The 22,343-nt window shown below is 36.7% G+C and overlaps 1 protein-coding gene across 8 annotated transcripts in view; it reads left to right on the top strand.

Moving 5' to 3' along the window:
- wt1b (WT1 transcription factor b) overlaps positions 1–22,089 on the top strand; it is a 37,974-nt gene extending 15,885 nt beyond the window's left edge. For 4 of the 8 annotated variants that reach the window (XM_048168889.1, XM_048168887.1, XM_048168888.1 and 1 more), the window contains 10 exons: positions 52–141; positions 2,372–2,803; positions 5,046–5,168; positions 6,926–7,016; positions 12,127–12,207; positions 15,056–15,164; positions 17,084–17,228; positions 18,572–18,661; positions 21,243–21,335; positions 21,457–22,089. In XM_048168889.1, coding sequence (XP_048024846.1) covers positions 2,416–2,803; positions 5,046–5,168; positions 6,926–7,016; positions 12,127–12,207; positions 15,056–15,164; positions 17,084–17,228; positions 18,572–18,661; positions 21,243–21,335; positions 21,457–21,578 — 1,242 coding nt within the window. In that variant the 5' untranslated portion in view covers positions 52–141; positions 2,372–2,415 and the 3' untranslated portion in view covers positions 21,579–22,089. Of the gene's footprint in view, positions 1–51; positions 142–1,281; positions 2,804–5,045; positions 5,169–6,925; positions 7,017–12,126; positions 12,208–15,055; positions 15,165–17,083; positions 17,229–18,571; positions 18,662–21,242; positions 21,336–21,456 lie in introns of those variants that run through there. The other 4 variants (XM_048168892.1, XM_048168886.1, XM_048168894.1 and 1 more) reach the window with 4 other exon arrangements.
- The last annotated feature ends 254 nt before the right edge of the window (positions 22,090–22,343 follow it).

Genomic DNA, 22,343 nt, shown 5'->3' with positions numbered 1-22,343 from the left:
AAACATAAGTTGTTATGACTTATTGATCATATCATTTTTAACTGTGTCTAGGAGACTGGAGCATTACAGCTGAGCGGAGAGATCAGGACCTACGAGACCAGATTCAACTAAAAAGATGTTATGTCAACTGAGAAAGTATAGGTACACTAAGCAATTTCAACCTCTTTGCTAACTTCAAACATGCAAAATGATTCACAGGCAGAGCACTTTTACATGGACTCATCCTGAGAGAAATATATAGCCTATGCTATGCATATTTATATATATATAATAGGGGTGTAATGGTACGTATATTCATCCTGAACCGTCATGGTACAGACGTCACGATTCGGTGCATGCCATCAGATGAGAAATACAGTCAGTCACAGGCGATCCACACTCCAATCCAGAAGGGGCCGCGTGGTAATGCAATGCTGTTTGCTAACCGCCACAACAGGAAAAAGCACAGAAGAAGAACAGACGATCTAGATATGCGTGTAATCTCTCACCTATGTTTCAACCGTGGAAAGACATCAATAAAACAGCTTGAGAATAATATCTCACATAGCATTACATTTACCTCAGGCAAGTCATTCAGTGTCCACAGCATGTTAGTTCACTAGAGAAATGATGCATTTCACTAAATATATGCACTATATTAGCTTATATATTCATTATATTTACTTTACCTATTAGTAATGTCTTAATTATTTAATATACGTTTAAATAAATTTGTCATTAAATTAAGTTATGACAGTAACTGTGTAAATGATTATATTTCAAAAATATGGAGTAGAACAATGATTGAAAAAATAATTATATGATTAGATTTAGAAGTTCATGCAAGACCTTTTTTCTTTGAGTGTTGATTATTATATCTAAACATAAATAGTAACTGAAGTGAACTGAACTGGGTCAGTAATATTTTTTTATACTTTTATTGAGCAAAGATGCATTAAATTTACCAAAAGTGACAGTACATTTATAATGTAACAAAATATTACTATTTCAAATAAATTCTATTCATCAAAGAATCCCATTTTTTTATCACAGTTTCCACAAAAATATTAAACAGCAAATCAGCATATTAGAATGATTTCTGAAGGATCATGTGACACTGAAGACTGGAGTAATGATGCTGAAAATTCAGCTTTGATCACAGGAAAAAATTACATTTTAAAATATATGAAAATAGAAAACAGCTATTTTAAATTGTAATAATATTTCACAATATTACTGTTTTACTGTATTTTTGATCAAATAAATGCAGCCTTGGTGAGCAGAAGCGACTTTTTTTTTTAAACATTAAAAGAAAATTAAAATTTGAATGGTAGTGAATATATATAAACAAATGAAATCTTCATTATGTTACATCAGAATCAGCATTCAGTTTTCACTAGGAAAACTGAAAAATCCCCTTTTGCCTTTCATTCACATCTCTTATTTTTTCAAGCAGGCTACAGACGGTGCTGGTATTTCACAACAGTGTTGCTCAATCCCAATGCACATCCATCAGCTTAATTGAATCTTTACTTTGACAACACAAATCCCTTAGATAGCACTCATTTATACTTCCCCACAGAGAACACAGTGTCAACACTTCAGTCGGAGACCCTTATCTGCATTCATTTCACTACACTCTAAACATAAATGCTCTTACATCTGAGATTGAAGGGAAAAGCAAATGACGAAATGAGTGGACTTATTATACACTCTTAAAAATAAAGGTTTTCATAAGGGGGTTTTCATAGCGATGCGGTAGAAGAATAATTTTTCAGTCAACAGTCCCTAAAAGACCTATTATTTTCTTAGTTTGAAGAACGTCTGAAGAACCATTTTCCACTATAAAGAACTTTTTGTGCAATGGAAGGATTCAATGAATGTTAAAGTTTTTTTTAATGGAACCATCTATGCAAACAAAGAACCCTTATTTTAGAGAATTGGTGTATATCAAGTACTGTAATTGAATAAAATAACACTAACAAATAAAATACATTCTGTTCTATGAGAAACATCATTTCATGCTAACAAGGCAATAAGCAACAAATTAACACCCACCCAAACAGCCACCCACACACATATTCATGCACACACATTCACAGGCATTAGTCAGCCGAGGACTGAAAGTGCTGTTCGAGTTAAAGATGAGTAAGGTACAGAAGAAGTGAAGCTCTAGGCTCCTCCTTTTGGAGATGGTGGGGTGTTTTTTAGAGCTGACAGTCCCAGACAAATGGATAAGAGTGAAGTTACTCCTGCTCAAACTCTCCCATGCATCTCTACTACCACATCAGCAGAGCTTCCCAGCAGACAAACCTTGTTGGACCTCTTTAAGGGCCCTTCTTTGAGATTTTAAAGTCTTTTCCTGTAGTTGTCAGTGCTTCTTGAAATCTAGTCTGCAGATATTCGAGGGTGTTGCAGTGAAGAAAGTCCTCCTAAATGCTGACTGAGCCGCGTGACCTGATGGGATCGGACGTCAGAGACCTGAGCGCCCTGCTTCCAGCGGTCCCGACGCTGCCCGGGGGGAACGCGAACTGTTCCCTGCCCGTCGGCGGAGCTCCTCAGTGGGGACCGATGCTGGACTTTCACCCTGCCTCCCCGTACGGATCTCTTCCCTCCCACTCCTTCGTCAAACAGGAGCCGGGCTGGGGGCCCACAGACCCTCATGAGGATCCTCACTGCGGTTTGGGGGCCTTCACCGTACACTTCTCAGGGCAGCTCACAGGGATGCCGTTTGCTGATTCTCCCTCCAGCCAGAGCAGGATGTTCTCCAGCGGGCCTTATCTGCCAGGCTGCATGGAGAGCCCTCCTGCCCCGCGCAACCAAGGTGAGACACCCGTCCCGTTCCTGACTCACATGCTGTCTGTCTTGAGCCACATAATCTGTTTGTTTCTGTTGTTGGTGTCAAAAACGTAAAGAGCGTGAAACTTCAGAGAGGAACTTGTGTGCATGTGTACAACGTAAAAAATCTCAACTCAAATTTTACTTACTCTTAAAAGTTTTTTTATTTTGTCAATTTAAATATAATTCACAAATCAATTGGATAATTACAGTAAATTTAGTTTACTAAAATCAAAAAAGTTTTTTTTATTTACTATGTGGGTGTGTGTGTTTGTAAAGTTTAGGAGTTTGTTGATATCAAATTACTCATGCAGGATCTCTTATCACCCTCAAAATATTATTTCTGAAAAGTGCATTAATCATGCATTGAATTCACTTAAATCTTAATGTTATACATGTTTGTGATTTACCTGATTTTGAAATTATTAATAAATTTAATTATTCAAATAATAATAATTTTAATTATTTGAATCATATCATGTTGTTTATGATAACCAGCATATTGTAGAAATGTATTGTCGTCCAGGACACGTTTTACGGACATTTTTTTAACCCTAAAATAAAAAAAATAAAAAAAACAAATTTTAAACTTTTCTTATAGAGTGCAGCTAAACATTGTTAAATTACTACATAAATTGTATTCTTTACTTTATTATATAATCTGAAATCATCTATAAGATTCATGTGGACATTTAGAAGTGAAATATCTGAAATATCTTTGAATATGTGATTCATACCTGAAAATGAAGGAAAATCTAAGACACTTATTGAAGTGAAACAAAAAGTAATCCTCCATATTTTTCCATTGTGCTCCGTTTTATCTGCTGTAATGTAATCTGCACACTATAAAGGCATTTAAATGCTTTGATAAACGTACTGGATCATCCATTTTATGTTGCTTCAGCCAGATTCTTTGGTTGAAGGGCTCTTACGGTCTCCTTAAAACTATTGGGAAACCTGAAGATTGATGCGCTGACATCTGACGCTTTAAAGGAAAATAGATTAAAATGTTTCTCAAAGGTTTAAAGACGTAGTTTACAGTGAACTAACCAAATAAATACTGAAACTGTATTTTTTGGTGATAATGTGCTGCATTTTTTTAAGAACAAAAAACAAAAAAGTCAAATAAAATGGCATTTAGAATGTAAGAGGAGGCATGAAATGAGACTTTGTGCAGTGTTGTAGCTCAATAGATATTAAGATTGGTCTTTATTTACTGGTGTTCGTTTCATGGATCAAGCATTGCAGGTACGATATACAGTCTCACAGGAGAGTCAATCTATCTTTAATTTTTTCTTTGTGTTGATGACTAACTTAAAACACCACGTGAAACTCTTGAAGAGATTCTCTCCTTTAAATCTGAGCGCTCAGAATACAGATGTCTGGTGTTGGCAAGTTTAAATCACAGTACTTGATTGTAGACAAAGTCTCACAACCCTGTACTTATTCTTTCATTTATTATTAGATAAACTTTAGGAAAAGTCACAGTGACATAGTGATTCATTGCAAAAGTTTATTGGTCCTGAGCGGCTTTCCCATGAATTATAAGTCTGCTGGTGAGGGATGTCTATTCTACAACTTAATGCATTTTGTCAGCAGTGTTAGTAAGACCTTTTCTGTGTTTGCATTAGTTAGAACAGTTTTTCAGCCATTTTATCACATTGTAAGAAATAGCCAATGGATGAATTATTTATATAAATATTACTTGTATATAGTACAAGTATGTGTACAAATACATATTTCAACATTATGTGTATGATCTTTTTTGGTAACATTTTACTATAAGGTCTAATTTGTTAACATTACTTAATGCATTAACTAACATTAACTAACAATGAATTTTCACAGCATTTATTAACCTTTATATTAGTTAATAAAAATGTCCATGTTAATTCATTAACTGTTAACAGATACAAATTTCTTAATTAAAAATGTGTTCGTAAATGTTGACAATGACATTAACTAAGGTTAAGAAATGCTGAGTTCATGTTAACCAACGTTAACAAATGAAACCTTACTATAAAGTGTTTCCATTTTTTCTTTATTGTGACTATTCTGTTTGCCCTGTCAGAATAAAATGATGTTTGTGTGATGTTTCACCTCATCCCTTTGTCCAACGAGGAGATTAGATTCAGCTGAGTTAGTATATCCAGTGAAAAAACATTGATTTAATTGAGAACAAACAAACAAACACTCATTTGTTTTGTCTCTTTGTCTTTCTCTCACAGGTTATGGTACAGTAGCATTAGATGGAGCTCCCAGTTACGGTCACACACCTACACACCACACGCCACCATTCCCCAACAATACCTTCAAACACGAGGACCCCATGTCTCCACAAAGCACTATGGGTAAGGAAAATATGTTCTCATTGTGACCTAGTGTATAAAGCAGTAAATGCAATTGAATAACTGATGAGTAAATGTGAGAATTATGAGGCAAAAGTAAGTAAGCCATTTGTAGGTTGTTTTCCATGGAAAGTGTAAATACTGTTAGTTTGAGCATCCCGACCAGCCCAACACGGCAACAATGACTCAACCAATGGGGTGAGTGTGGAGGCGGAGCTATCTGTTTGTGACAGATATCACACACTTTACCTTTAAATATTTGCACTCCCTCAAGCAAAAGAAGTATGCTTAATTGTATTGAATGTGCACTTGTTGTGTACTTTTTGTAGATACATGACATACAAGTTTCAATAGAAGTATATTTTACTTTACTGTAAATGCCAAAGACAATAGACAATAGAAAAGACAATAGAAGTAATTATGATTTACTTATAGGATTAGTTCTCTTTCAAATAGAAATTACCCCAATCTTTACTCACCTTCAAGCCATCCTAGGTGTATATGACTTTCTTCTTTCAGATGAACACAATCTGAGATATATTAATAAATATCCTGGCGCATCCAAGCTTTATAATGGTTAATAAAGGCCTTCTGAAGTGAAAAGATGCATTTGTGTAAAAAATATTCAAGTTACGAAGAAAGTGTAAACTGCGTCGCATCAGTTACACTTTTTCCGTAAGTTGAATAGGGAAGGTGAAGGACGTAGCGTAAGCTTTTTGAACTGCTAGAGACACTTTCTTTAGTTCATACTCATTTGGCAACGCTTACTGCCATTATAAATCTCAGATGCGTCAGATAATTATATATTATGATATATATTTCTCCGATTGTGTTCATCAGAAATAAGAAAGTCATATACACCTAAGATGGCTTGAGCTTGGAGTAATTTTCATTTGAAAGTGAACTAATCTTTTAAGTCCTTCTTAAGTGTGTCAAAAACTACATTTAATATAATTTAACTGTAATGCATCTTCATGTAATTGTAAATAACATGCAATTAAGTGTTCACTTTGCATTTAAGTATATTCTTTTAAAGTATGTTATTTCCGTGATCAGTACTCTTTTTAAAAGTTTGCTAAAGTGTATTTCTTTTTCACAAGGGCTGTACAAGATGAGTGCAAGTGAATTTGTGAGTGTATATTTAAGTGTAGAGTGACAAATAAGACGTATAGATATCTGGAGATCGCTGTATCTGCAGCTCACAGAGGAACTAGAGTCGTCACCGCAAGGATCATCTGGAGGTTAAGTGTCAGATGGAGTTTTAATGTCAGGGCAGTAAATACTCTGATTTTTTTCACCCTCCTCGCTCTCATTTTTACCTCTCCTTCTCCTTCCTCAAACACTCAAAACACTGTATGCAACAGTTTCTAAGTTCATTAAGCATAAATTATGCTGGCATAAATTATCGGCTCTCTTCTTCGGGCAGCTAACAGGAGGAAGCAGAATTGTGGATGTGGAGAAGAATGTTTTTAATGCTGCCGTGGGACTGATTCCCTGTCTGTTGCCCTAAGAAATGAACAGTGTGCTCTCAGAAACTCTGCTGACGGCTTTATGGTCTCAGGGAGCCCTGCGCTGTTTGGATAACCTCAGTGAAAATGAGGCCACTCTCTCTGTTAGCTCTACTGTAAAACGCTTTGTTTCACTTGTAAACAGGAACAGTGAAGTATGAGGTCTTTGAAGAGAACTTTCTTTCAGATATGGTTGATATATATATGCTCTTTGAGTGTTGTAATATGTGCTTTGATTTTGTGAATATGCAGGTGAGCAGCAGTACCCCGTCCCACCACCTGTCTATGGGTGCCACAGTCCTCCTGACAGTCAGACCCTGCTTTTGAGAAACACCTTCAACAGGTACCTTTGCTTATCACATTTACACAAGGCAAATTACACACAGTGTAATAACAGATATAATTATTAAAGGTGATAGAGAGGATTTTTTCGTCGACTGAGAATCCAAAGACTGTTAGTGAGTTTTTGAAATGAGCGCATGCGTAAGAACAGCCCCCCTCCTTCACAGCTCATTTCAAAGGAACGCCTCCCAAAACTCGTGCACGAGTATTTGAACACGAGTGTTTACCACCGACATTCGCTGTGTCGTGTTAGTGGATTCATTATGTCGGACTCACCGCAGGTAACTCATAATCTGCAGTTGTTACTCCTGTCTCCTGTGGAAAGTTACTGGAGCGCGCAGCCGCGCACGTCTCTCACGTCTCGCACAACGAACATCATGGCAGTGATTGACAAGCCAGAGGGCCAATCGTTTACGCGATGATCACGTAAACGATTGGCTGATGTTTTTAATGCCCTACCTCGTGCACAGATGATGTATATTAATATTATTCCTTTCAGTGCACCTAATAAATAGTCTTTTATCAGTTAGTAAAGATAGTTTTAAGTAATATTGCAAAAATGTATAAAACAAAACATCCTCTTTAGCACCTTTAAGCATTACATGTCTTCATAATTATGAAGTTTAATAAAACTTTAGTTATTGAGTTAATTGTTAAGTTAATAACCCCCTAGGATTTGTCATGCATGAAATAATAACAATGTGAAATGCAATAAATTGCATCATAGAGGAAGCAAGCAATTCACGAATTACAAGAAGTTACAAAAATACAATGATATTTTTTATGCAACTGCCGAAAGAAAGGGATATTCCTGGATATTGTCTAATGACAGCTTCTGAGACGTGCTGTCGATTACCACACAAAACAATTTCGGCTTGTCCCTCCCATTCTGGAGGGTTCATAGCAGAAATGTGAGGCTGTATATTCTTGTAACGTGAGGGCAGACTCAGAAGCAAGGAGAGACTTAAAGGGATAGTTCACCCAAAAATGAAAATTCACTCACCCTCAAGCCATCCTAGGTGTATATGACTTTCTTCTTTCAGACGAATACAATCGGAGTAATATTAAATAGTGTCTCTTCCAAGCTTTATAATGGCAGTGAATAGAGGATGAGATTTTGAAGCCCAAAAAAGTGCATCCATCCATCATAAAAGTAATCCACACGGCTCCAGGGGATTAATAAAGGCCTTCTGAAGCAAAGCGATGCATTTGTGTAAGAAAAATATCCATATTTAAAACTTTAAAAGCTTCCGGCAGATGGATGTACGCACGTCGACTTACACCAAAAGAGTAATCCCTTATGGATGTAGGAGTAGCATAAACTTTGACACCTCTCGCTGTTCAAACAGATAGGTCTGGGCAACAAACTCAAGCTCCTCTTCTCTTATATTGAAATCCTCCAACATTTCTCTTTTAAAAATTCTCATTTTAGACTTCTAAATCGTGACCGGTGTTTTGTTTTGCTCTATCCTCTGCGCTTCCGCGTTCGTCATTACGTCATGCGTCGGGTCAAGGGTTACTCTTCTGCCGAAATTGATGCATACGGCCATCTGTAAGTGATTTTTATCACATTAGTATCATGTTAACACACACATAGGGCCCTATTTTAACGATCTAAGCACATGGTCTGAAGCACATGGTGCAGGTCCACTTAGGGCATATCTGAATTCACTTTTGATAGTTTAACGACGGAAAAAATAGTTGGCACGTCAGGCGCATGGACCAAAAGCATTGTACCTAGTCTCTTAATGAGTCATGGGTGTGTTTTGGGAGTAATGTGCAATAAACCTATCAGAGTCTCATCTTCCATTCCCTTTAAAAGCAGGTGCACTTGAACCAAGGTGGATTCACTATTTACATGGTGGAATATAGACACCCTCAACTTGACGAGTCAGTTTAAATACATGTGTGTATTGCCACGATTGATCAAATAATTAGCCAATTTCATTCATCATTACTGCAAATAGGTCATTCTGTTACATGCAATGACTATGCATTATGACATGTAGGTATTGTTATCTTTATGTATACAATAATAATCTGCACTCCCATAGGTGAACAGATGGGCGCGAGTGCATTTGCTATTTAAACAACGTGGCGCTGGACGTGAAAATGATAACTGTGTCAGGCTGAAACTTGCAAAAACACTTGTGTCGCACCTGGCACCGCGTTGCGCAGGTGTATGATACGGCCCATAATGTAAAACTGTGCAGCTGTACTTATAAAACAGTATGTCTTTTGTGCACATCCCTGATTTGCCGAGTTAGATGCTTTCTTTTGGGTCAACATATTTTGTTGATCCTGGAACAACCTTCTGCTCTGAAAATTTAGTCCTAATCGTATCCCAACCCCTAACCCTACCCTTAACTTATCTCTTAAATCAGAGGGAAATGATAGGAGAATAACACAGATGTTGAAGCACCTAATCCTGGTTGTAAGCCTAAACTTGACATAAACTTGTAAACCTCAAATCTGATTGGTTAATTTGAATGTTACTCCAGGATCAACAAAAATGTTGATCCAGGAACATGTTGCACTTGGTGAAATCAGGTTCTGCTTCTTTGCACTGTTTATTCCCATCATGCAATGCTTTGCCCCATAGATCTCCATTGTACATGTGTCACTGTAAAGATGATTTTTACTATTTTTACAAAAACAACTGTGTAATGGTAATCAACGGCATGTCACGTACGCTGTTGATAGAGCTGAACTTGTATTGAACCTGGAACATTCTTTTAAAAAAGGCACATTAATTAGTGTACACTCTTCAAAACCTCAGCAATGCCGTAGAAAAACCATTTCTGGTTCCTCAAAGAACCTTTCAGTGAACAGTTCTTAAAAGAACCATGTTACGCTTAACATTTTATTAATGTAAAGAACCTTTTTCCACTATAAAGAACCTTTTGTGCAATGGAAAGGCTCTGTGGAAGTTAAAGGTTCTTCACGGAAACATCTATGCCAATAAAGAACCTTTATTTTTAGTATATTGCTGATTGTGTCTTTGTTATGGCACTACCCCCTCTGAGTGACTCAATCGAGCATCAGTGAGGCCCAGTCTGGATGGCTCAGATAAATCCTGAGTAAGTCTGCAGTGAGTCTTGCTGTCTGCACAAAGGTTAAGAACTGCACAGCAGCTCTCAGCAGGCCAAAATACACTCACAGTGATCTACTGCCCGTTTCCTCCAAATTCTTCTTCCTTCTCTGCCTGGCCTTCCCCAGAGACATGAGAGGAGGAGAGAGGGGGAAGGACAGAAAGAGCCATGTATTCGAAAGATTCAAAAATATTATTATGAGAGCTTTGATTGGAATAGCAATCAGATTCCGTCATTGTTTACTTGACCTCATGTCATTCTAACACTGTTATTTTTAATCACTACTTTACAAAACTTTAGCTTTCAAGTCTCACCAATTATGCTCACCAAGGCTGCATTTATTTAATAAAAAACTGTAAATACTAATATGATGAAATATTATTACAATTTAAAATGGTTTTGAATATATTTTAAAATGTAATTTATTCCTGTGATCAAAGCTGAATTTTCAGCACCGTTACTTCAGTGTCACACGATCCTTCAGAAATCATTCTAATATGCTGATTTGCTGCTCAAGAAACATTTCTTACAATTATCAATGTTGAAAACAGTTGTGCTGCTTTATATTTTTTGTGGAAACTATGATTCAGACGTTCAGATGTCTATGAAGTGAAGAAGTGAACTTTGCTCAATTTCATGCATCCGATCCCTTCTGAATACTAGAATTAATTTCTTTTGAAAAAAAAAAAATTGTACTGATTTGTATGAGGATTCTGCAAAATATCTCTTTCATGTCCAATTGAAATGTAACAGCGCACAGATTCGGAATGACTAGAGGTCGAGTAATTATTGAAGATATTCATTTTTGGGGAAAATATCCCTTAATAGAAGGGTGTGAAAGAAGAAGATAAAAAAGAAATGCAGCTTCTCATCAGTGACACTGAAATCAGTGTGCATTCTTCAGATACTGCTCTCATGTAGTTTAGAGAAAAAGGAGAAGACAGAACCCAACATAACGCATCCAGTTTTGATAAGACCCGAACAAAGCGTGCCTTTGGAAACCATCACAAGAAAATACACTCACACAAACAATCTCACTCACTTACATCACCCCGGTAGTGTTGCACTGTGTTCCACGAACCATCATTTCTTGGGTATTAAATTAAATTAGGGGGGAGTGAAAAGGGAAATTCCACCTTACTTTTCATCAGTGTTTGGCTTAGAAATGAACTCTCATTTTGAAACACTGGTGTGAGCTGTAATGAAAATTGATTTATTGGGAAGCTATGTGGCAACCAGTCATAGACCAATAATGAAAAATCACCATGACTTCTTTATTTTCCAATTATTATATTATATTTAATTATATTATATTGTATTATTATTTTTTATTATTGTTATTAAATAAAAAATAGAAAATCACCTTTCAAAATCAATTAATTAATTAATTAAATAATAACAACATTATGATTTTATTTTTAGTATTAAATAAATAATAGTGTAGTTTGATACACTTTGTAAAGAAGCGGTCTGGCCTTCAAAAACTGCTACTTTAGCACACAGCAAAGGAACAAACAGCATATGAGTCAAGATCATTTCCACAAATCCTTCCCACGATACCCAGAAATCAGTGTGACATCACACTATAACATCACTGTGCCAGACACTCGACTTGCCAGGCAGGACCACGTGAGAGCTGGCTGAGATACGGCTCCAAACAACATGTGGTGAAACATAATGATGTGTGTATGTTAGCAGTTTCCACAGTAGCAAACAAGCCTCCAGTTTTGCTACTTCCTTAAACTTGGTTATGAATCAGAGGTGGATGATTAGAAAGGGACCTCAGCACACCACACTGCTGACAACGTGCACTTCTAATGAGTCTGTGAACCAAAAACGCACTGTATGAAGTTTTTAAATGCTTTTTCTCTGTGTTCTGTTTTGCTTTTTTTGTTGTTGCTTTTTTCCATCCTATTTTTGGCTCGTCTCTTCCCTTTTAAAAACCTTTGTGCTTCTTGAGAAGCTGAGTAGTGAAAGTTGGGTCACATGACTTGTCATTTATCTCTTCTGCCCTGGCAGTGATAATCTGTACCAAATGACGTCCCAGTTGGAATGTCTTCCCTGGAATCCCGTCAGCTCACTGACACCCAGTGTAAAGAGGTACAGACTTCTCTTTTATATCAACACCTATGCTTTTGAGAATTTCCTTTCCTTTCCTTTCCTTTCCTTTCCTTTCCTTTCCTTTCCTTTCCTTTCCTTTCCAACTCAACCCAACCCAACCCAACCTGACACAACTCTTTCCTTTCCTTTCCTTTCCTTTCCTTTCCTTTCCTTTCCTTTCCTTTCCTTTCCTTTCCTTTCCTTTCCTTTCCAACTCAACCCAACCCAACCCAACCCAACCTGACACAACTCTTTCCTTTCCTTTCCTTTCCTTTCCTTTCCTTTCCTTTCCTTTCCTTTCCTTTCCTTTCCTTTCCTTTCCTTTCCTTTCCAACTCAACCCAACCCAACCCAACCTGACACAACTCTTTATTTTCCTTTCCTTTCCTTTCCTTTCCTTTCCTTTCCTTTCCGACCCTTTCCTTTTCAACCCTTTATTTTACAACCCTTTGCTTTCCTCTTCCTTTCCTTTATGGACTTTCCTTTCCTTTCCTTTCCTTTCCTTTCCTTTCCTTTCCTTTCCTTTCCTTTCCTTTCCAACTCAACTCAACTCAACCCAACCTGACACAACTCTTTATTTTCCTTTCCTTTCCTTTCCTTTCCTTTCCTTTCCTTTCCTTTCCTTTCCTTTCCAACTCAACTCAACCCAACCTGACACAACTCTTTATTTTCCTTTCCTTTCCTTTCCTTTCCTTTCCTTTCCTTTCCTTTCCTTTCCTTTCCTTTCCGACCCTTTTCGACCCTTTCCTTTCCTTTCCAACCCTTTCCTTTTCAACCCTTTATATTACAACCCTTTGCTTTCCTCTTCCTTTTCTTTATGGACTTTCCTTTCCTTTCCTTTCCTTTCCGACCCTTTCCTTTTCAACCCTTTATTTTACAACCCTTTGCTTTCCTCTTCCTTTTCTTTATGGACTTTCCTTTCATTTTCATTTCCTTTCCTTTCCTTTCCTTTCCTTTCTTTTCTTTTCTTTTCTTTTCTTTTCTTTTCTTTTCTTTTCTTTTCTTTTCTTTCCTTTCCTTTCCTTTTCAACTCAACCCAACCCAACCTGACACAACTCTTTATTTTCCTTTCCTTTCCTTTCCTTTCCTTTCCTTTCCTTTCCTTTCCTTTCCGACCCTTTTCTTTCCAAACCTTTCCAACCCTTTCCTTTTCAACCCTTTATATTACAACCCTTTGCTTTCCTCTTCCTTTTCTTTATGGACTTTCCTTTCCTTTCCTTTCCTTTCCTTTCCTTTCCTTTCCTTTCCGACCCTTTCCTTTCCTTTCCTTTCCTTTCCGACCCTTTCCTTTCCGACCCTTTCCTTTTCAACCCTTTATTTTACAACCCTTTGCTTTCCTCTTCCTTTTCTTTATGGACTTTCCTTTCATTTTCCTTTCCTTTCCTTTCCTTTCCTTTCCTTTCCTTTCCTTTCCTTTCCTTTCCTTTCCGACCCTTTCCGACCCTTTCCAACCCTTTCCAACCCTTTATATTACAACCCTTTGCTTTCCTCTTCCTTTTTTCCTTTCCTTTCCTTTCCTTTCCTTTCCTTTCCTGAGACAAAGAGAGCACATTTTTTATACCATTCATTTATATTCATGTACCATTTTATATCCTCCTCACCTCTCTTCTCATCTCATGATCTCTGCCATCTTGTGCTGTTCTAATTGATGTCTGTTTTGACTCTTCTCTAATGTGGCACTGAACTTTGAAACAAAAGTACAGCCTGAAGTAGGAGCATGAATTATGCTGTGGTGACAGTAGAGGAGACAGGAATGAATCCTGCTCAGTCAACCAGTCCAACCCAGATAGAGTGTCTGACCTTGGGTCTGCTGAGGGGGCATTGAGGGGTAGTGTGTGTGTGTGTGTGTGTGTAAGAGAGGGACAGAGAGATGATAAAATGAAGAGAAGCAGACTGGCTGAAGGGCAGAGGGGAAGTCCCTTAGCATTATGGGAATTTTGGGTTGTTTTTGAGTGATTGAGTGTATGTGTGCTTGTTTAGGAAGGCAGATGAACTCTGCCACTGGAATAGGTGACTGGGATGCTGGACAGAATATTTATGCCAGCTGTCCAGATAAAAGATTTGGTATCCACCTTCCTCACACCCATTGCCATGACAACAGGGTGTTTATCTGCTGAACGGATGAATGGATGGGCTGTGGGAGGACTGGACCAGCTATGGCTGACTGTGTAATCTGAGATGTGATGTGAGTCAGACAAAGAAAAAGCTTTATAGGTCTTCAGCTCTTCATCCGTTACTGCCCACGCTACAGATCCCCTCCAAACTAACAGTCCTCCTTTGCTATCATTTATGATAGTTACGGCAGCTTTACAGCAGTTTCTGGCTATAACAACATCCTTTTGTTAATAAGGAGGAAAAGCAGATTCATATAGCAGAGCTCACATTAACATGTTCAAATCTGTATTTTCTGGATCTTCTTTACTGGGAAGCTTGTTTCCACCACGGAATAAAAATGAAGTAATTTTAGATACTTTTTATCTTTTTATCTGTTTATGTCTCAAAATTCGGAGAAAAAAAGTCTGAAGTGCAAGATATAAACTGACCTTTTTTTCTCGCAATTGTCTTTATTTCATGTAATTCCAAATTTTTACTCTCTTTAATTAATTCACACTTTATTTTATAACTCGCAATTCTGAGAAAAAGGTTAGAATTAAATTTTTTTTCTTCTCAGAGTTGCGAGATATATAAACTTGCAATTGCGCGTCAGAAAGTCTCATCTGTGAGATAAAAAGACTTAATTACTTTTTTAAATTTTTTATTCTGTGGTGGAAACAAGCTTTTGTCCTGTGTAAGTGGTCTTGTTTTATCTGCTCTGTGTAACTGGTCTCTGTCTTTGTATTTGTGTCCAGTCACAGTGGCAGTTATGAGGCGGATCTGTCCTCAGGAGCCGCTCCCATGGTGTACAGCTGCAGCACCCAGTATCACATACACACACATGGTGTGTTCAGAGGATTACAGGTGGGTGACCGCAAAACACACACACTTAAACACAGAGACAAACTCATACGCATACCCAATGTGCACACACAGATTGCATTCACACTATAATATAATCATAAAGTGCACTGAATTATTATTTATTGCTCATAATAAACATATATATATATATATATATATATATATATATATATATATATATATATACTTATATAATCTTATATATATCTTAATTATGTCAGATAACACTTAAGCAAAACATGGTCAGGTCAAAGTGTCTGAATATTTTTTGGTTCCAAATTTTTATCATTTTTTTTTTTTATCAAAGATATAAATTATATACAAAGTTACACAGTGTAAACAACATTATACACTACCATTTAAAAGTTTTGTGGTCGGTACAATTTTGTCTCTTCTGCTGCATTTATTTGATCAAATATACGGTGAAAACAGTAATTTTGTCAAATATTATTACGGTTTAAAATAACTGTTTTCTATTAGAATATATTTTAAAATTTATTCCTATGATGTAAAGGATTCATTTTAAGCATCATTACTCCAGTCTTCAGTGTCACATGATCCTTCAGAAATCATTCTAATATGATGATTTGCTGCTCAAGAAACATTTCTTATTATTATCATCAATGTTGAAAACAGTTGTGCTGCTTCATATTTTTATGGAAAACATTCTACCTTTTTCAGGATTCTCTGATGAATAGAACATTCAAAAGAACAGCATTTCATTTAACAGCATTTAATTTTGTAAATAAAATTATAAATGTCTTTATTGTCACATTTGATCAATTTGATGCATCTTCACCGAATAATAGTATTTAAAAAAAATCTTACTGACCCCAAACTTTTGAACAGAGGTGTACATATACACTGTGTGTGATGTAATAATGTTGGATTATTACTGCTGATTAGTATTAATGAAAGTTCTTATGAAGTCTAATGCCTCAGATGGATAAATATCCTCACACACACCCATACTTCATACTTGAGTTCAGCTCAAGGTCACGTACACACTTCCCCCTCTGCAGCTCTGCCATGAATCGAGTCCAAGGCCAGGGCGGCGAGCACACAGTCCTCACCTCAAGCATGAAGTTTAGAGTAAAAGTGTGTATTTGATTAGTCAGGCCTGTTGAATACTGAGAAGGAAAAAAGATTGTTAGTTCAATCATGACAACTCTCTTAGTAGTTTTGGCATGTGAATGAGTATGGCAATGTTAATGATTTTTCTACACTGCTGTTGCGGAGCAAGTACGGTCTTGCTACTGCCTTCACATTCATAGACACTCTTCTGTGAGCATGTAAGATATGCTGCTGCTGCATGAATAGACACATAAATCCTGTAGCAAATTTAGGCAGGTGGAGCTGGGGGAGGTGGAGGGCTTCAGAGGAACAGCCTACAGCGAGCACTGAACCAGATTATTTAAAGTTGAGTAAGCAATCTCATTGGCTGCATGCAGGATCAGCAGAGGCAAATCAGCTTGTGCCATGTGGAAATATTTGTAGATTGCATGTAAAGGACCTATCAGCCTGTGCCATCTAGAGTTTCCTGACTGAACTAGGTATATGCGTACGGAGCAGGTGAAGTGTATAAAACAGTCTCAGTAAGAGACTCCATTTTAGTCTGTAGTGTGTGCTTAGCATGAGTGAACATCCATCAGTGCTTTAGAAAATTGATACTGTCCAGAGAATAGTGTGTGTGTGTGTTTGTGTATGTTTAGAACTTTACTTTAAAGCTTTCCCATTAAGGCTTTTAAAAGATAAACTGATATTTAACAGGCCACAAGATAAAAGGGTTTGTTCAGATGCAGAACTCATGCAGGGTTTGGTAACACAGAAGTTAAAACAAACAAGGGCTCAAAAGTGCAGCAGAATTGGCAAAAAGAGTTTGTTGATTGCCAATTTTTCTCTCGTTGTTTTTTCTGCAGGATGTGCGGAGAGTACCAGGCATCACTCCCTCCATTAAATCATCAGAGACCAGTGAGAAGCGTCCGTTCATGTGCTCTTACCCCGGCTGCAGTAAGAGATACTTCAAACTGTCCCACCTGCAGATGCACGGCAGGAAACACACAGGTGAGACGAATGTGGACGATACGAAATACACGATTTTCAGTTCGGGGTCACAAACAGTCCAAGTGCAGCAGCTAAGATTTACAGTGTTATGCAACATGCATAACAAAGTCATAATTCAAATGCACATCTATTTTTCAGACATCCAATAAAAGTTAAGCAGATGTTGATTGCAGGAACTTAAATTAGAAGAAGCAAAAAGCTCCAAAACATAAATTCATTTGATCAGGCCCCTGGACATTTGAATTACAGCTTTCAGGAATGTCTCACTTTTTTTTTTAGTGACAGTGTGAGTCTGATAACTGTGATTCACAACCATGATGTGTGTGGAAAACACACACACACATGGGGTCATTTAGGGGGCAACATGACTGTACTGTCTAACCTGATCACAAAAAAAACACCCAAAAAGGCATTTTACAGTATATGTTATATATATATATATATATATATATATATATATATATATATATATATGCAGGGTGCAGAAAGTCGCCTTTAAAGTTGTCCAAATGAAGTTCTTAGCAATGCATATCCACTCACAAAAATACATTTTTGATATATTTACGGTAGGAAATTTATGAAATATCTTCATGGAACATGATCTATAATTTTGGAAAAATCTATAATTTTGACCCACACAATGTATTGTTGGCTATTGCTACAAATATATGCGTGGTTTTGTGGTCCAGGGAAAGTGTTACTGAAAATATTACACAAAAACCGATCTATTTCTCTTGTTATTATTAGAATGAATTAGAACCTGCGTAGTAAGTCAGTTGGATAAACACATCTGCTAAGTGAATATGTAAAAGCAAATGTGCATTGCTGAAATTATTATTTAAACTTTTTATATATTTTATATACACTTTATATAATTATTATCCTTTATTTTTATCACATGATTACTGTAGTTTCCACCATAATACTACAGTAAAAGAATCGTGCATAACTATGGGATCTCCCTCAAACTGTGTAAGAGGCTGCTTGTCGTTTTTGATTAATTTCTTTTTATGTCCCTGTTGTTAATACCAATTGAGTATGTATATTTTAGTGGAAAAAAGGTTGCCATGGTAAATTGAAACACCTCTCAATTGAGCAAGATTCACTAGAATTACTCAAAAACATCTGGAGTGGGCTAATTGGTGACCTCATAGCGCATAGCTCATAGTAGTGTTACAGATAAATGTATGATTTATGACACTTAGAAAATGCTGATGCTGAGTTGAAACGGCGCCCCCTTGTGGAAGCTTCAGGTTAATGGCAGAGACCACAGATTTTTCCACACAGGAAAAATACTTTAAGAAGAAGAGCCATGTAATGATGCTGTTCTCTGTCACGTTCAGGTGAGAAGCCCTACCAGTGTGACTACACAGGCTGCGGCCGCAGGTTTTCCAGATCTGACCAGCTCAAGAGACACCAGCGCAGACACACAGGTCAGTCACGCCTCAGCTCTTCAAAAGAAGCCAACACACGAAAGAAATATTGGAGTAGATTTGAGGTCATTTTTTTGCTACACTCTTAAAAAATATAGGTTGTTGAAGGCCCGTTCACACCAAGAACGATAACTATAAAGATAACTATAAATTTGCATCCACCAACGAACAATAACAGTCTGTTTATTCTAAGCTCGTGCGCAGCGGTTTCAAAGTTTGTAACGTTATGTCATTGAACTGTTCTTGTTGCATTTACACGGCTTTAACCAGCGAGTGAATCTAGCTAGTGTAATCGATCTAATCTAACAGTGAATTTAGCTGACCTAGTCAGTATAGAGGAATAAAAACAACACCTAGTCTTTTCACTGCAACTTCAAAGAAAGTGAGGCAATGTTGTCGAAAATAGCGCTGGATACCTGAGCTAATTTTTATGTTACACTGTTTGCTAGTCTGGCATAATCATCTAATCTTTGTTTATTATACTTCTCTCAGCGTTTATTCCGAGGGTATGACCGATTGTTTTCCATATATCCAAAGTATTATTGAAAAGGGGGTTTGACTTGTCAAACAGTGGTGCTTTTTCTGGACCGCGGCGATGAACTTTGTTGTCTGCCATTTTAAAGCCCTTATATTCGAATGGATTCTGATTGGCTGTCAGTGTTTTATCGTTCAGCAGCTGAAAAAAAACATTCATTCGGAAAGTGATTCCAAGGATATCGTTCCTCTATAGAGTTATCGTTATAGCTGTGGTGTAAACTCTATTCTATTCTTTTATATTTAGAACTACATCTTTATCGTTATTTTTACTGGCATCTTTGGTTCCATGAAGAACCTTTAACATCAATGGAATCTTTCCGTTCCACAAAAGGGTCTTTAGATTTTTAAAATGTTCTTTACACTAAGAAAAAATGGTTCTTTTAGGAACTGCTCACTGAAAGGCTCTTTGGAGAACTAAAAAAGTTTTTTTCTTTGGTATCACTGCGAAAACCGCCCTTTGGAGTCTATATTTTTAAGAGTGTAATGTACCCCTAAAACATTCGTTACGTAAACTTACAGCATTTAGCATTAAAATCTTAAACTATTAGAATGTATAACCTTCTGGTAAAACAGACCAAAAATATTAGTGATCGACCGATATAGATTTTTTATAACCGATACCGATACCGATTATTTGCATGTTTATGTACCCGATAACCGATATGCAGAACCGATATTTATTTACTGTTATACTTCTGTTTTTGACAATTATTACAACACAAATGAGCTGAACAAACCATTTTATTTATGACAATCACTCCCTCCTTGCATACAAAAAAAAAAACTTTACTGAATAATATTAGCTGGAATATATAACATTGTCAGGAAAGTAACAAACAAAACAGCATACATCATTGCATTTTCCAACTAGTGTTATTAATTATTATGTTTTGTCGGTCTAGATCATGAAATGCTTTCTGACAAAGTGCTGTAACTTATCTATGCATTTACACAAAACTATAAATTGGGCTACTCAACCGCAATCGCGTGTGGAGATACTAAATAATTTCCACAGAGCTGCATTTATTTAGATTTGTATTAACTAAATAATGGTTATGTAGTAAATCAAATGATTATATAATCTAATAAAGTTAAACAGCACTTGGCAGTTGGCATTTTATGATCTAAATTTATTCTAACGTTAAATCATGAAATGCCAACTGACAAAGTGCTGTTTGACTATAACTTAATCAACCGCGATCGCGCATGGAGATAATAAATAATTAATTTCCACAAAGCGGTAGGCTATATTTATATGTGTATTAGCGAAATAATTGTTATGTAGTAAATGATAATATAATCTAGGGTGTTTAAACAAGATAATCTTGTCAAAAGTTTCATTCAGTGGCCGTGCTTAAGCCTCCTGATCATCCGTCAGTTGCTAAGCAATATGAACGAACTTTTTCTTCTAGACTAATGGTGAGCAAATACAACAGATAGAGAATTAAATTCAGCGCTTTTATTTTCAACATGCACTCATTCACGTCTGTTTTATTTAATTCATGTAAAGTTACGTCTTTATTGGGGCAGGACATGACGAATTACACTACGTGACTCAATGAGTTCGTCTCAATTGTTTAGAAACAAGCTGCATAAATTAACTATATCAGGAATTTATGTCTCAGATCTCATTTGTGCATGTCTGTTATGTTAAATAAAGTTGATTAATTAAAACAAACCAAGTAGAACATATACTTTACCTGTGCACTGAGTTGTTGTTGACTGATCTCCTCAGACGGAGGAAGTCTCAAAACGGCCACAAGATGGCGCCGTAAATCGGCGAATCCGATATTACAAAACCGATACCCGATTATGGAAAAATGCTTAAATATCGGGAAAAATATCGGTAAACCGATACATCGGTCGATCACTAAAAAATATTGCTGACTCATCTTGCACTTAGGGGCGTATTCAAACTTTTGTCCAATCAAATGCTGTAGAACTAGATAGCCCCACCCACCCATTAATCCATGACTTTCATGAAGTATCTGAAGCCCACCGCAGCTGTCTGTCTCTCTGTCTCCTGCTCTCTTTGGTCCTGTAGGTGTCAAACCCTTTCAGTGTGAGACATGTCAAAGAAAGTTTTCACGCTCAGACCACCTTAAGACCCACACTCGGACTCATACAGGTAAAACAAGTGCGTACGCCTTTTTTTAAACTTCTCAAAAACCATTTGATCCATTGGTTTCATATGAACTGATTCCATTCTAGCACATGAATAAAGTGCGTTCCTGTATTTTCTCTCTTGTCGTTCTCAGGCGAGAAGCCGTTTACGTGCCGCTGGCCCAGCTGTCAGAAGAAGTTCGCCCGCTCAGATGAGCTGGTCAGGCATCACAGTATGCATCAGAGAAACATGAACAAATTCCAGTCTGCTATGTGAGACACTGTACAGACACACACTGTATATAGACACACAGACGCTGAGACACTCTCAACAGTGAAGACCTGTCAGTCAGTCAACTACAGCGGTGATCTGATAACATGAAGTAACGGAGAAATGCAGCTGTACTACATTATCAAAGCATCCCTGAAAGAAGCAAATGTTACTGAATGCATAAATATGCACTTATATTGGAGTTTTGCCATATTTTATTTGACATGAGAACACTGCGATTTACAAAAGACTGTGTCTGGATAATTTTGGATCATCTCAGTTTGAAAAGGTTTTTTTTTTTTTTACGTATGGACAGTTGATTGCACTGGGTATACTTGTATTTCAAAATGGTAGGATGTGCTAGGTCACTTGAATTCATTTCTAATAAATAGATGAATGAGAAATGGCTAGTGTTATAATCATATGCACTGTAATGCCTTTGTATATATTATTTGTCAAGTGACAGCAGTCTTTCCTTAAAAAAAATGCTTTTTATAATAAACTACATCAAACAAAATTCTCAGGACATCTATTCGGTGTTTTCATTTGGAGGGAATAATCTTATGGTGGAATAATTCAAATTATAATTTTATACATACACTACCGCTCAAAAGTTTGGGATCGGTAAGATTTTTAATGTTTTTAAAAGAAGTTTTGTCTGCTCACCAAGGCTACATTTATTTAATTAAAAATACAGTAAAAACAGTAATATTGTGAAAAATTATTACAATTTAAAATAACTGTTTTCTATTTGAATATATTTTACAAAGT

This window comes from Megalobrama amblycephala, linkage group LG19 (genome assembly GCF_018812025.1).
Source record: "Megalobrama amblycephala isolate DHTTF-2021 linkage group LG19, ASM1881202v1, whole genome shotgun sequence".
Taxonomy (NCBI): domain Eukaryota; kingdom Metazoa; phylum Chordata; class Actinopteri; order Cypriniformes; family Xenocyprididae; genus Megalobrama; species Megalobrama amblycephala.
This window is presented reverse-complemented; position numbering and strand designations above follow the sequence as displayed.